The sequence below is a fragment of the Marmota marmota genome, unplaced genomic scaffold (genome assembly GCF_001458135.2).
Source record: "Marmota marmota marmota unplaced genomic scaffold, marMar, whole genome shotgun sequence".
Lineage (NCBI taxonomy): Eukaryota > Metazoa > Chordata > Mammalia > Rodentia > Sciuridae > Marmota > Marmota marmota.
The window spans coordinates 14,035,294-14,049,583 of NW_026000048.1; the positions used below are offsets into that span (position 1 = coordinate 14,035,294).

Sequence of the window (14,290 nt, forward strand, 5' to 3'; positions counted from 1 at the left end):
GCTTTCCCGCCGGCTGGCCGAGGGCGGGGCGGCCCCGGTCCCATCCCCATCCCCACGTCCCATCCCCCAGCCCAGCCCGGGCCTCCCGGATCCTTCCCGCGCCGGTCTTTCCTTCCCGCTTTCCCCGGGAGAAACATGGCTGGGAGCACGGAGGAGGCGCCAGACTGCGGGCGAGGCGTCGTGGTAAATGCAAACTCCCGATTTCGGGACCGAGTCGTGAGCTCCCGGCTCGCTCCCCTCCCCTCCCTTCTTGGCACCCTCCTTTTAAACGAAATGCCTGAAATGCCTTCGGGGGAGTGCGGGAGTGCTTTGTTCTTCCCTCGCGGCGGGGATCCTTTCCACCTCCAAACCCAATCCTCCCTTCCCCGCCCCCCAAACTCACGAAACACCTAATACCGACGTGCCTTTACCCTGGTTCTCAATGTCCCCCCTCCTTCCCTGACCAAAACCGCTACCTTGGCGATAAACCTGCGTCTTGCGGGTCCCCACTCCTATAAGCCTCCAGAAGTCACTTACGCGAGCGGGCGGGTCTGGGAAGACCCTCACTTGCCATTCTGGCGACTGTCCTTTTTGTGTTGCACCCTGACTCCTCTAGTGTGGGCTTCAAGTTTTGTTTTTCAAAAAAGATACTGAGGATTCCTGAGAGCAGCTAGGAAATAAAGTAGCTCCCTTTATTAAAGTAGCTCTCCAGGACAGAGTAGGAGCTTTGAAGTCTTTAAACCTGGGGAGGGACTCTGCACAAGTTCTCGCGCAAACTAGTGGCTCTGGAGTGCCCCTTGCCTGGTCTGGAAAGGGGGAAATAGCAAGCCAGGCCTGCCCAGAGAATTGGAGATCATGTGTGTGAAATATCTGGTAGTTTGTCCTGATGGAGAGGTCGGGGAGGGACAGACCTCAGCCTCTTAACCTGGGACTCCTTGAGGTGTGATCCAGATCCCATCTCTCAGGATCCTGGGATCAAATCATGGATGGTGGTGGTTTTGACACTGTCAGGTTTAGTGTGAAAAGGTGGTGAGGGAGATGAGTGGGGCTCACTTGCCATTAAGATTCTCTTTCAAGTTCATCTTGTAATCCACAGACCATCTGTGAAAATGAATCCACTGAATTAGGATGAGAGGGTGGAGAAAGAAACACCTTCACTCAAATAGAACTGTTCAGGTTGAAATGTGGTTTTTAAAATTTTTGTTTTGTTTTGTTTTTGTGCTGGGAATCAAACCCAGGGCCCTTCTCCACTGAGCAACATCCCAGCCCTTTTTATTTTTTATTTTTATTTTGAGACAGGGTCCTGTTAAACTGCTGAGATTCTCACTTAATGTCGAGGCTGGCCTGGATTGCCATCCTCCTGCCTCAGCCTCCTCTGATACTGTGATTACAAGCCTGAGCCACTGAGCCCAGCATGTTGCTCAGTTCATAACTTAACCGCAGGACCTTTCCTTCTTAGAGGTGGAGGTCACTTATTCATGCCACACATGTTGACTGGCCTGCTGGGTTCCAAGGGGTGTTTTGTTTTAGGCTCTGGCTATTGCAGCAAGGGGGCAAGACAAAAACCCTGTCTTCCTGGGACTTGCATTTTAGAGGAAGGACACAGGCAAGCAGTGTGAAAGTGCATAAGTAGAGGAGATAATTTCAGATAGTGATGTGCGCAATTGAAAGAGGGTAACAGGTCAGAGAGAAATTGGAGGAGGGATGGAGATCAATACTTATGCTCTTTTTGTGACATTTGAGCTGAGATCTGACGGGTGGGTAGACAGGAGGTAGCCATGCGAGGATTTCAAGACACAGGGCCACATACCAAATGCAAAGGAATCATGGCATTGATTTATTTTTTCAAAAATCACTCCAGTTGCCATGGAGAGGACAGACAGGACTAGGAGTGAGGTGACTGGGAGAGGGATAAAAATAAGAAAAGGGAAATCATTAAGTTCCAATCAGTCAAATCTATAGGACTCACAGGTTGGGATGCTTTATAGAATCTTTGAAATTCACAATTGAATTCCTGAGAATAATAGGATAAATTTGGAAATCAACAACAAAATAGTAATATTTAATGTTTAAGAGTGAATGATGACCTCCTGTGAAAATCAAAAAAGTATAAACTATTAAGGACAGATGCCTGGAAAGCCCCAAATATAAAAGGGGTGGGGGAATAAAGGGACCAAGAAGGAACAGCAGCATGGGAGAGAGAGTAGAAAGCTAGTAGGGCAGCAGGTAGGTGCCCAAAGAAAAATTTTATGGTAGGGGGTTGGTGGGGGGTCATGAGGTCATCAATAGTGTCAGATGCTGCAGGAAGAGCAAGTAAGATAAAGGTGGGAAAGAGGCCTTTGGTTTTAACAATTACAGACCAGTTCGTGGTGAGAATCCTTTAAACAACCATCCCATGGTAGAATGTTACAATGTAGTACTACCATATAATACTAGACACTCTTAAAAAAGAACAAAGTAAATCTAAACACACTATGATCATATAGGTAGATTACTAAAGCCTGAAAAACAAATGAGGTAACAGTGTAAATAGTCCAATTTATTGTTATCAATAGAGGCCCTCTTGGAAGCAAGATGCAGAGAAGTAGTGAGGGGTACAGGGAAAGGAAACACAGTTGTACCAGCTCCTGTGGGGCTTGGATCTGATGAGTAATTGCTAAACTGCATGAGGGCCCATCAGAGCTGGAAATAATCAGTATAGGATGGAAGTGGCCCCTGCATATATGTCATCGTCTGCAGCAGAACTTGGAATAATTAGATTAACCTCAAGTTGGGAATAAGCAGGCAAGTCAAGTTCAGAGAAAATTCAAGATGCTGATGGAAGGAAACTCCTAAGCTAGGGAGGGAAAGGAAAGCTGGAGAGAGTAAAATAGAGAACCCTTAAAGGTAGGGTGCAAAAAAATCAAAAGGAAGTTTTGGTACCAGTGGGGAAAAAGGGGGAGCAGGTAACAATAGCAAGCATTTATTGAGCACTCGCTATGTGCTTTTTAAAAATATTTTTTAGTTATACCTGGGCACAATATCTTTATTTTGTTTATTTATTTTTTGTGATGCTGAGGGTCGAACCCAGTGCCTCACATATATATGTGAGGCAAACCGTCTGTCACTGAGACATAACCCCAGCCCTCCCTATGCACTTTTACTGTTATTCATTGAATCTTTCACAAATCTGTGAGGTAGGTTGGTTATACTGTCCATTTTATGGAAGAAGAAATTGAGGTACTGAGAGAACATGGACATACCAAGGTCATATAACTAGTAAATGGCAGAAGCAGAATTTGAACCAGCTTCAAACACTATGCTGCATAGGAACCTGTGATTCCAGGGGGTGTGCCACAGTCTGGCTGGGCACAAATGCCGCAGTCTGGCTGGGCACACAATCAGGAGCCACCACACAGCTTGTAGATTCAAACAGCAACTCTTTATTCCCGAACTCACACCAGCCGTCTACAATCACGTTCTGGGGAAATCCACGTTCTCTGCCCAAATCCACGTTCTCTCCCAAATTTTCCACCACTGGGCTTCTGTCTCCCAAAATATACTGTCTGAATCCCGTGAGAACTCAAGGGGAACTTAGGCAGCAGGATACGCCCTATTCCCAGCAGGAATAATCTTAAACCTTAAACCTGGAACCTAAACTGGGAACGCCCTAAACCCGATTATGTTAAACCGGGAACACCCTAATCCGCCCTGGTCCTTGAGCAAGGTCAACTACATTCAATGTCACTGCAAAATGTCAGCAACATGGGGTACGCTGGCAAGGAAATTGTCATACCTACTTGGCTAATGGCTCCCAGCAGGGGTGGGGGATTCTAGAGTTGGGGATGCTTCTCAGTTCTGTGGGGCTATGTGAACGTGTTGCTAATGTCGAATTAAGATGAAGTAACTTGATGAAAGGCAGGTGAGGAGCTACAAGCTGGGATAGTTGGAAGAATTATCAAGTTAAGTACTGGAGTAAATCATGGAAAGAGTTGTCCAGAAATGAGGTGGAGAGGAAAATTCTGAGTTGGCAGAAACGTGGAGATGAATAGAACCAGATGATTTAAGCATGACAGTGTAATGTGTGCAAGAGAAGAGCATATTCAGAGATTTAAGATGGTTCTTGCCTATAAGTGGCTCTTTGTTAAATTGGGCAGGTAGAACATTAGTAGATTATTGACAAATCATTAGTAGATTATTGACAACAAAATATTATATACTAATTATTAAATAAGAGATGTGTGTAGACCCTGAGCTGAGAAATTTTGCATAGAACTGGTCATTACTTGATCTGGAGCTAGTGAGGTCACTGAACTCCTGGTTGGTCTTTGTTACTTCTCGGGGAGAGAAAAGATCTTTTCTGCCCCATCTTGCTTTGAGGGGTCAGGTTCTTAGATATTTTTGTTTCGGTTTGGTTTGATTTTTTTACCAAAGCATTATCAAAAGAGCCAGAGTTAGTACCTACACAGGTGTGCGTGGTAGGAATACAAGTCTAAAATTTCTGTTTGTCCTACGGTTGACTCCTCTTCTCTCCTCTCCTCCATGGGGACAGAGTGGCAAAACAAGGTGTAGGTACAGCTTTACTTGGTTGTGATAATTTACCTTCTAAATGCTGAACCCACTACAGAAGAGGAAGGCCTGTGGAATACAAGGTATTATATGATCTATCAAAACCCTCTCATTCCTCTCATGACAGAACATAGCGTCCTTCATTTAGCACCGCTCCTACCCTTTGTTCCAGAAGTGTGGTTTTCAGGTGGCCTGTCCCTCATACTACACTACCCTTCCTGGCACTGGGCTGGGCCAACTGATGTTCCTGTCTGTGATTCTTTGAATCAGGGCTAAGGGATGAGACTCCTTTCTTCTTTGCTGGTGAGCCCGAAAACCAGTGTCAGTGGCCTGCAGGGGAGAGTGGGGTCAAGTGTGTGAGCTCAGAAATGAACAAAGGCAGAGACTAGCTGCTTAGAGATGTTTCCAAACTGTTTTCTCCCTGGGGAAAAATTAAACCTGCAAGAAATAATCTCAGGAGGAAAAAAAAAAAAAACCCACACTTTTAATGACTTGAAGAGAAGGGTTTCAGTGTACTTTCAAATGAGAACAAGAGAATCAGAATTAGTTCTGGGATTTGAATGCTGTATAAAATGACTCATTTAATGTGTTTGTCACTTCCCCAGCTTGGTGATATTTTGCCTCTTTGAACAGAGAAAGCATTGTGCTGAATAAACTTAGAGCATGTTATCTCTGGTACTGAAACTATTAAAGTTTTCTTCTTGTGATTTTTAAAAAAGCAAATGAATAACATAATTATTAAGGTGCAGAGCAACCTCCATTCCTCCATGATTCAATTTATTTGCAACACAATTAGCATGCACCTTAAATGTAACAAAACATAAACCAGTAATTCCTTCATCTCTCTTTGTCTTTAATCTCAACAATGAAAGCACCATTTCAGATTAATTGGGAATAATGGCCTACAGGGATTCTAGAATAGTTTTAGAGAAATCAATTTCTTCTACTTCAAGTTTACAGCTTTCACTAGGGTAATAAAACTTTGGCAAAGAGCTTTGAGTCACTTCATTATTTTTAATTATTTTTGGCACCTGACATATTGACTATTTTTTTAAATATTTACCAACTTTCAAAGTGCTTTATTCATGCATCTTAATTATACATAGGATTCATTGTGACATATTTCATACATGCACATAATTTGATCAATTTCATTTCCCCATTATTTCCCCTTTCCCCTCTGCCTCCCTTCCTCTACATCTCCTTCCTTTCCATACCCTTCCGGTATTCTACTAGTCTCCTACTATTCTCCTGAGATTCCTTTTTTTCTTTCTTTGTCTCTAGCTTCCACAGATGGAACAAAACATTCAACTCTTGATTTTCTGATCACGATTATTTTACTTAACATGACATTCTCTAGTCCCATCCATTTACCAGCAAATGACATAATGCATTTCTTCTCTATGGTTGAGTAAAACTCCATTTTCTTTATCCATTCATCTGTTGATGGACAGACACCTAAACTGGTTCCATAACTTGGCTGTTGTGAATTCCATTGCTATAAACACTGGTGTGCATGTATCGGTATAGTATGATGATTTTAGTTCCTTTGGATAAATGCCAAGGAGTGGGGTTGCTGAGTTATACAGTGGTTCCATTCCCAGTGTTCATAGGAATTTCCATACTGCTTTTCACAGTGGTTGTACTAATTTGCAGTCTCACCCGCAATGTATAAGTGTCCCCACCCTCCTTGCCAGCATTTATTATTGTTTGTACTCTTGATGATTTGAGGTACTACTATCAATGAACTAAACCATATAATTTGTAACTAAACAGTTGATGTTTCTGTACATCTAAATGGTTAACATTTATTGCATAAGTACTATAAACCAAATACTGATATGTCTTATAACCATTATCTCTCTCATTTAATCCTCACAGTAGTCATATGATGCAAGCATTGACTTCATCTTATAGATGAATACATTGAAATTTAGAGATGTTAATATGCCCAAGGTCCCATGGCTAACAATTTTGACCCAGATATGTAGATTTTAAGTTTATGTTCTTGCACTTTATATTGTCTCTGAGTTATGGATTGCCATTATACTTTTTATGCATGGATTTTATCTTGTCATTTTTTAATCATCTTTTCCCTTTTCTTGGCATTCTTATCTTTTCTAGCATCATTTATTAAGCAGTTGTTATATGTTAATTAATGTACTAGGCACTCTAAGTACTGTATTCTGTCTCTCTTCTATTTTGCCACATCCCTGTCCACAGGTTTTATTGTGTTTTACTTAAAGGAGGGGGAAATTGGGTTTCAGAAAGAGTAAGTAATTTCCCTAACATCACAGTAGTAAGAGACTTGACACGATAAACTCTTAAAATTTGAGTGCAAGTCTGCTAGGACAATGATGTATGTTTTAAACAGAGCGCTCCAGCTGCTACGTGGAGGGCCTGCAAGAGGAGCAGGAGTAGAGTTGCCTCTGAGATTCCGTTGGAGCAGAGGGCAGCAAAGGATTGCATGGTGAAAATAATGAACTCAGAAGACCCCCTGTTAATATTCTCACCAATGGCAGGGCTTAAAGGAAGTGGAGTAGGCAGTGTGTGTGGTCAAGAAGGGCAGCCAGAAAGTGTTTATATGATCTCCAAGGGGGACGGTGCTCCTCAGGGTCCTTGGATGGTCTTTACTATGGCCTGACAGAGGCTCTTCTGGAGGCTGGAGGTCTCTCAAGTGCAGCTGTTAGGCCAGGCTCTGACTAGCTGCTGTGTTGTCAGAGGTTATAGCAGCCCAAGGAATCCTCAGGGTGAAAGCCAGTTTGTTGGCAGAAGAAGAGCAAATGTGATGCTTTTCAAGTATGCAGAGGACGCCCACACTTTGGCCATGGTTCTGCCAATAGATATGATAGATATGACTCTCCAGAGCCTTGAACAGTGGTGCTGTTCATTGCAAGGAGACAAACCGAGAGCTGGGGCTGAAGTTCAGATAGTCGGGTAGCACATGGGTAGAGATGATCATTCATTCACTCATTGAACATTTTGAGCACTTCCCACGGTCCAAGTCAGTGTTCTAGGCACTGGGGATTGAGCAAAGAATAAGATGAAGTCTCTGCCAGAAGGAGCTGACATTCCAGTGAGAAGAGACAAGGCAGAACACACACACTCACACACACACACACACACACACATCACATCCATTGATAATAAATGCTATGAAGGAAAGTAAAACTGGATAAGAATAATACAGAGATGGGTGGGGAGGGAGGGGTGCCATTTTATATACATGGTCGGGGAAGGCTACTTTGTTGAGGTGGCACTGAATGAAGACTTGGAAGAAGTAAAGGGCAGCCACGTGGACAGTTAGTAGAAATGTATTATGGACAACAGAAATAGGAGATGCAAAGTTCGTGAGGCAGGAACATGCTTGGCAGATTGAAAGATCAGCAGGAGAACAATGGTTGAAGTAGGGTGAAGGAGGAAGAAAGCGCAGGGGATACATCAGAGAGAGAGACCTGTATGGACCACGGCAAGGACTTTGGATTTTACTCCAAGTGAAATGATAAACTCTTAAAATTTGAGCACAAGTCTGCTAGGATAATGATGCACATTTTAAATAGAGCACTCTAGCTGCCACATGCAGGGCCTGCAAGTGGAGCAGGAAGACTAGATGACAGCTACTGCAGTCATCTGGGGAGAAATGACAGTGGCATGCACCAAGATGGGTGTGGAGAGATTGCAGTGGAGGTGCTCAGGACTGGTCCTGCTTAGATTTTGAAGGAATTGAAGATAAACTGAGCTAATGGGTTGCGTGAGGGGGATGGAAGAAAAGAATCGGGGACAATTTCAAGGTTTTGGTCTGAGCAAGTAGAAGAATGAGCTGGTCTTTACTGAAACAGGGGAGGGATAAATAGCCTGAGTTTGGTTTGCCTGGCAATTCAGAAACCAGAACTGGAATGAGAGTGTGTGGGGGCTGGACCTCAAGTGCCCTTCCAAAACCTCAGCAAAGAAGAACTGGATTTGAGTCCCGCATGAGAAGAAGGGTAGAAATCAGGCAGTGTCCTAAAGAGGGAATGAATGGGCTCTAAACCAACAGCAGATTGGACAGAGTGAGTGCTAGGATGAAAGGGGCAAGAATGTTCTCCATGGATTTTTGTTGGAGCCTTTGTTAGAACAGAGGGCTGCAAGGGGCACCAGGAATTTGAGAAAGAAGATCAAAGGGTAGAAACCGTCAGCAAGGCGCCAGGAAGAAGTGGGAGCTGACCTGAACTTCTCAGGAAGGTGATGAGTTTGGAATATCGAGGTAGAGGGGGAAGAAAGGAAAAGGTGCAGGGTGCAGGACGGACTGAGCTGGGAAGAATCACAACTGGACACCTGTCTGAGAATGGAATGGGTGTAGGGAGTTGGGCTGGAAAGCTAGGATGGGTCTCCATTATGAAGGGCTTTGAAAGCCCATAGCTGGACAGAGGAATCTGGTGAAAGTATACAGGAGAAAGAACAAGAAGCCAGATACAGCATATTTGAGTATGTAATGGTTTGAGTATATAATGCATTCATTATTGCATCCTTTCTAAATGATCTGAAAGTTAAAGTAACTCCACTTGTACCTTCATTTTCTCCTCCATCTCTATCATTCTGACCATGAAACTTGCACAATGAGTCCTAAGCAAAGTAAAGACTTGCTATCAGTCTTTCTACAGATAGGCCAATTCCCGTCACATTCCCAGTAGGGACTGACTTAAGTTCCTACCCTAGTACATCCTTTTAAATCTTTACTATATTGACTGGACCATTCAAAATTTGGGTCCACTCTTAATGCCAGGAGAAATATACTATTTATAGGTGACCTTTCCCAGGCATATAAGGCATTGACAATGAATAGAAATGTAGTGACATATATAAGAATGTATCATAATAATACTGTGTCTATATGTTCACACACACACACACACACATACACACACACACACATATATATGTATAGCAAGTTGGAGACTAAAACAGGAGGATCAGAGGTTTAAGGCCAGCCTCAACAGCTTAGTAAGGCCCTGTCTCAAAATAAAAATTAAAAATGGTTAGGAATATAATTCAGTGGAAAAGTATATCTGGTTTCAGTCCCCAATACTAAAAAATGTTATATTTTTATAAGTTGTGTGTGTGTATGTGTATATGTATATATACACATACACACACACACACACACACACACACACATATATATATATATATATATATATATATATATATATTTCTTTCTTTCTTTCTTTCTTTTTTACAGTGCTGGGGATCAAACCCAGGGCCTCACACATGCTAGGCAAGCACTATATCACTGAGCAACACCCATAGTACTTACACATACCTACTTTTTTTCTGAATAATGCTATCAGTTTAACTATAAGACATCAAATTTATGTTTTTATTGTATGATACAAATATTTGGGAATGAAACACTCTTTTCATTTTAGCAGTAAACAAATAAACCTTCCCCACTCACTTTTTCAGAATTTGAAAGAATATAATTTTATGCAACATTGAGATCTGTAGATCCATCTTTTGTGTTCAGTACGATTTTGATGTTAAATGAAAAATTTATTGTTCTTGCTATTTATTTATGTTTTTAAAAATCTAATGAAAAATACCATAACCAAAATAATTTAATTTACAGATTACAGACAGCTGGCCAGGGTACGACTTAGATTTGTTCACGTACCCACAGCACTATTACGGAGATTTGGAATATGTGCTCATACCCCATGGCATCATTGTAGACAGGTGAGTGGTATTTTTTGTGTTAACCTTGGTCTTGTGCTGGGCTGGCTCATTGTTTTGTGATTCCTATAATGTACTTGGGTGCCCTAGTCCAAGCCCCTTTTTAGAGTAGTAGAGACAATTTTATAGGACAGCAAATTTGGAATGCAATGAATTGGTGCTTTAACTGAATGCTATCCTTGGACATTTGTCCAGAGGGGATGCTAGGAAGGCTACACATACAGAAGCTGTTGTAAGTACCAGCCTTACATGGACAATGTCCTGTACAAAGAGATGGAAATAGGTGCTGGGAAAGCACTGATTTCACCCCCAAACCTTTGCCTCGTGCCTTTCACAGACCCTTGAGTTAACCAGAAACAGTGAAGAGGTGGCATTGCCTTCACAGGACATGCCCTTAAAGCCCTTACTTTCAATTCTCTTGGAACAAGTAAAGTATCACAGGTCAGCCAGTCTTTGTACTATTGTGTTTTCTGGCCAGTGGTAATGTTTAGGTAATGACAGTATTTGCAGTTTAAAACTATCTGCAGAAAACTATTTCTAGTATACAATTTCTAGTTCTTTCCTACATTGACATCCTTTGGGTTTTGGGAGCTTGTTGGCTTTTCCAAAAACATTTCTCCTAAAGCCCGTGGGGTCATGCCCACTTACTCTTGGTTTTAAGGGTCCACATCCAATTCAGCCCAACACAAGCATCAGGATCTATAGGTCATATCCTTTAACAAAACTGTCTTGATATCAAGACTGTTCTTGTACCTCTAAGTTTTTGGACAAAGGTTGAAATACTTAAGCCTTCACATTTATATGGAAAGTGAGTGTCCTGGTGTTTATAAGGCACTTTCTGGAATCCTAGAGATTATTTAGAGGCCCAGATTTCAAATGGGGAAGGCAGTGGGGAGTAAGAGCAAGTTGAGACTTTGGGATCCCACACGTACCCTTTCCTCAAGTCGTATAGTGTAGTTCCTCTGCCTCTAGTTCTTTAATCTGTTGTGAGTTAAAATTTAACTTTATGAACTAAGTACTCAGAACAAAACAAAGTTTGAAAAACACCAAATGGTCACCTTACCAGGATATTATCTTTCCACCAATCCTGTCAGTAAGCAAACAGAAGCCTTATTCCTTTGTCCAAATTCAAAGATTTTGTGTTACATAAGATTTGTATTTTGCTTCTTCTCCCAACTTATAATATATTATTAAAATAAGTTCTAGTTTCGGGTTTCTCATGGCCTCAGATGACTTTTTCATGGACTATAAGCCTGATTCTCCTAGGGGAGAAAAGTTCCATGATCATATAAGCTTGGGAAATTTTGTATTTCCCAGATTGGTAAATCTCCCAGTTGGCACTTGAAAACAAACATTAGCTTATTAAAATACAGAAAATGGCAGGGGGGACCTGCTTGACTTAAGAAATTAAATCAACTTTATTTATGTAGAGGGAGACTTTATATTGTTCACCTCTTTGTAACTTCTGAGAAGAGATTTCCCTTAACAGCAGTTTGGGAGGCCCCTAGTTTAAACAAATTTTTGCTTTTCTTATTTGAATTTTATGAATTTTGTTAATTGTGTCCAGATCTAAAACATGATTTAATACAGGATAAAGTGACCCTGGGCTTTCTCCTTGTATAGAATTATTCAGTGAACATGTTTTTATGTCTAGAAACCCTGAATCAATAGTCTGGGCTGGGGACCACGAATGTCCATTCTTACTTTTAAAATAAACATTAAGGTAATAATTATATACTACAAAATTCAGGTTGGTGAATGATTTGATGATTTTAGCAAACTTTTTTTTTTGAGGGGGGTGGGTTGATTGAACGCAGGAGCATTCGACCACTGAGCCACATCTCCAGCCCTATTTTGTATTCTATTTAGAGACAGGGTCTCACTGAGTTGCTTAGTGCCTCACTACATTGCTGAGGCTGGCTTTAAACTTGCGATCCTTCTGTCTCAGCCTCCTGAGCTGCTGGAATTATAGGCGTGTGCCACGGTGTCTGACACTTGGTTTTATTTTTAAGGCCAGCTTACCAGGTTTACCCCTGTGTTTAAATAGCACAGTGTTCAGTCTACAGTGGTTAGAAGACTTAGAGACACGAAGGCTCCTCTCTGTTGTTGGATGTATCTGTGGCTGGCCAATATGTTCAAGTTTCCAACCAACCTTTTTCAAGTCTTCCCTGGTTTTTACTCCCACTCTTCACACCCACCCCTAGCTGTCTTCCATCTCCTCCTCACATATATGTAAGCCTCCATCATTCAGGGATGTATATGTGTAGCCTCTGGTCAACTTGACATATATAATTGTGTATCCCTTCCCTGTGACTCCAGTCATCTGATCCCAACTACTTGGCCAGTTTGTTACGTAATTGTGACTGCAACTTCAGGGTAATGGAGCCATGCTCTTGAAGTGGCCAGGTAAGTTTACAGGGTTCCCAGTCAGGTGAATTCCCTGTGGCAGAATCCTATGCTGGTTGAACAACATGGGTAAACAGCTGGGGGGTGGGAGTTGTGGCGTGATGGACATCCCCAGGTAAGAGTGCCACTGACTTCTCTCCAGTGTTTTCATGATTAAGTGTCTACTTTGTTATATGCATTTGGTTGATTTCCAGAGTGCTAAAATGGCTGTTTTTGAATTTTGTCCAGCTTTGTTTGTTTGTAGACAAAATGTTGACCCTCTTATTCCACCATGCAGAAAAAAATGTCCCTTTTTAAGGAGCATGTCAGGTATTCTGATATGAATTCTTTGATGATCATATTTTGAGAAACATTGCCTGAAACTATGGTTACCATTCTCTCTCTATATATACATACATACATACCATATAAAATATATTATGCTGTATATATAGTATATATTAAGTGTATGTTGAATACATGTATTACAATTTTTTATATACATGTGTGTGTGTGTGTGTGTATCACCTAGTTATCTATTTTAATCTAATTCTATTTGTTTGGAGTGCCAATGGGAATATTTTTAAAAGTATGTATCTTAGATCCCGTCTTCATTTAGATTTTGATGTTATATGGCCCATGGGCAATAGACTTATAGACAACTTGAAACAAATACAAGAACAGTTCCAACCAGCAATAGGTAGCAGACCAAGGCTGTGGCTATTGCACAACTCCAGGGGGCATCCTTAGCATTGTGCTCCCTGGAAACACTGCCTGTGGCATTGCATTCTGGAGCACCTTTCACACAGGCCATGTGCTACCTCTGTTGAATTACGAGACACATTATTCTTTTGATAGTTACAATAGGCTTGACTTTTCCTCCAGTCTCCTATAATATAAGGTGAGTGAGTCACTCTCCATTTCCTTTTCCTCTGCTATAAAGTCAACATGTCATCAGATACCATCATACATTGTTAACAACTAGGCACTGGGGTGATAAAATATTAGCATGCATGTCCTTTGACTTTGTACTTTACACCTTAATAATTTGTGTGACATGAAGAATCAAGAATGTGCCATTAAAGATGTAGCTATCAGAAATATATTTCGAACACTGTGTCCATCTTTAACAAAGCCTTTCTGTCTGTAGGTTTCTGTTCCCCAAATTTTTCTCCACAGTCCTCTGAATAACCTAATATGAATAATACATCATGCATTTTTATTAAAGGAACAAAAATGCTCAGAAATGGTTGCACTTATTAATATGTCTTTTATCCCTTACTGCTTTCAGAATTGAGCGGCTGGCAAAGGATATAATGAAAGACATTGGATACTGCGACATTATGGTCCTGTGTGTACTTAAAGGTGGTTACAAATTCTGTGCTGATCTTGTAGAACACCTTAAGAACATCAGCCGAAATTCAGATCGGTTTGTCTCTATGAAGGTTGATTTCATCAGACTAAAAAGTTACAAGGTAAGTTATTATAGGTTCCATTTTTATCACATGATATTTAAAACTAATAATGTCAGCATAAAAGTACTAATAAACTCTTGAAAATGTGTAATTTTAAAAAATTGAAGTGAAAATGAAGAGTGCAATTTTTTTCTTTTTTTTTTTTTTTAATTTGCAAGAGTACCACACTCTACTATGAGGATTCAAATTATATT

General features: G+C 41.2%; 2 protein-coding genes across 5 annotated transcripts in view; one reads left to right on the forward strand and one right to left on the reverse strand.

Moving 5' to 3' along the window:
* Positions 1–14,290, reverse strand: part of Thnsl1 (threonine synthase like 1) — a 186,254-nt gene that overhangs the window by 63,592 nt on the left and 108,372 nt on the right. The gene's annotated exons all lie outside the window — the stretch shown is intronic.
* The window catches only part of Prtfdc1 (phosphoribosyl transferase domain containing 1), an 87,668-nt gene continuing 73,392 nt past the window's right edge, over positions 15–14,290 (forward strand). The window contains exons 1-3 of one of the 3 annotated variants that reach the window (XM_015495231.2): positions 15–183; positions 10,133–10,239; positions 13,913–14,096. In XM_015495231.2, coding sequence (XP_015350717.1) covers positions 136–183; positions 10,133–10,239; positions 13,913–14,096 — 339 coding nt within the window. In that variant the 5' untranslated portion in view covers positions 15–135. Of the gene's footprint in view, positions 184–5,175; positions 5,203–10,132; positions 10,240–13,912; positions 14,097–14,290 lie in introns of those variants that run through there. The other 2 variants (XM_015495230.2, XM_048812680.1) reach the window with 2 other exon arrangements.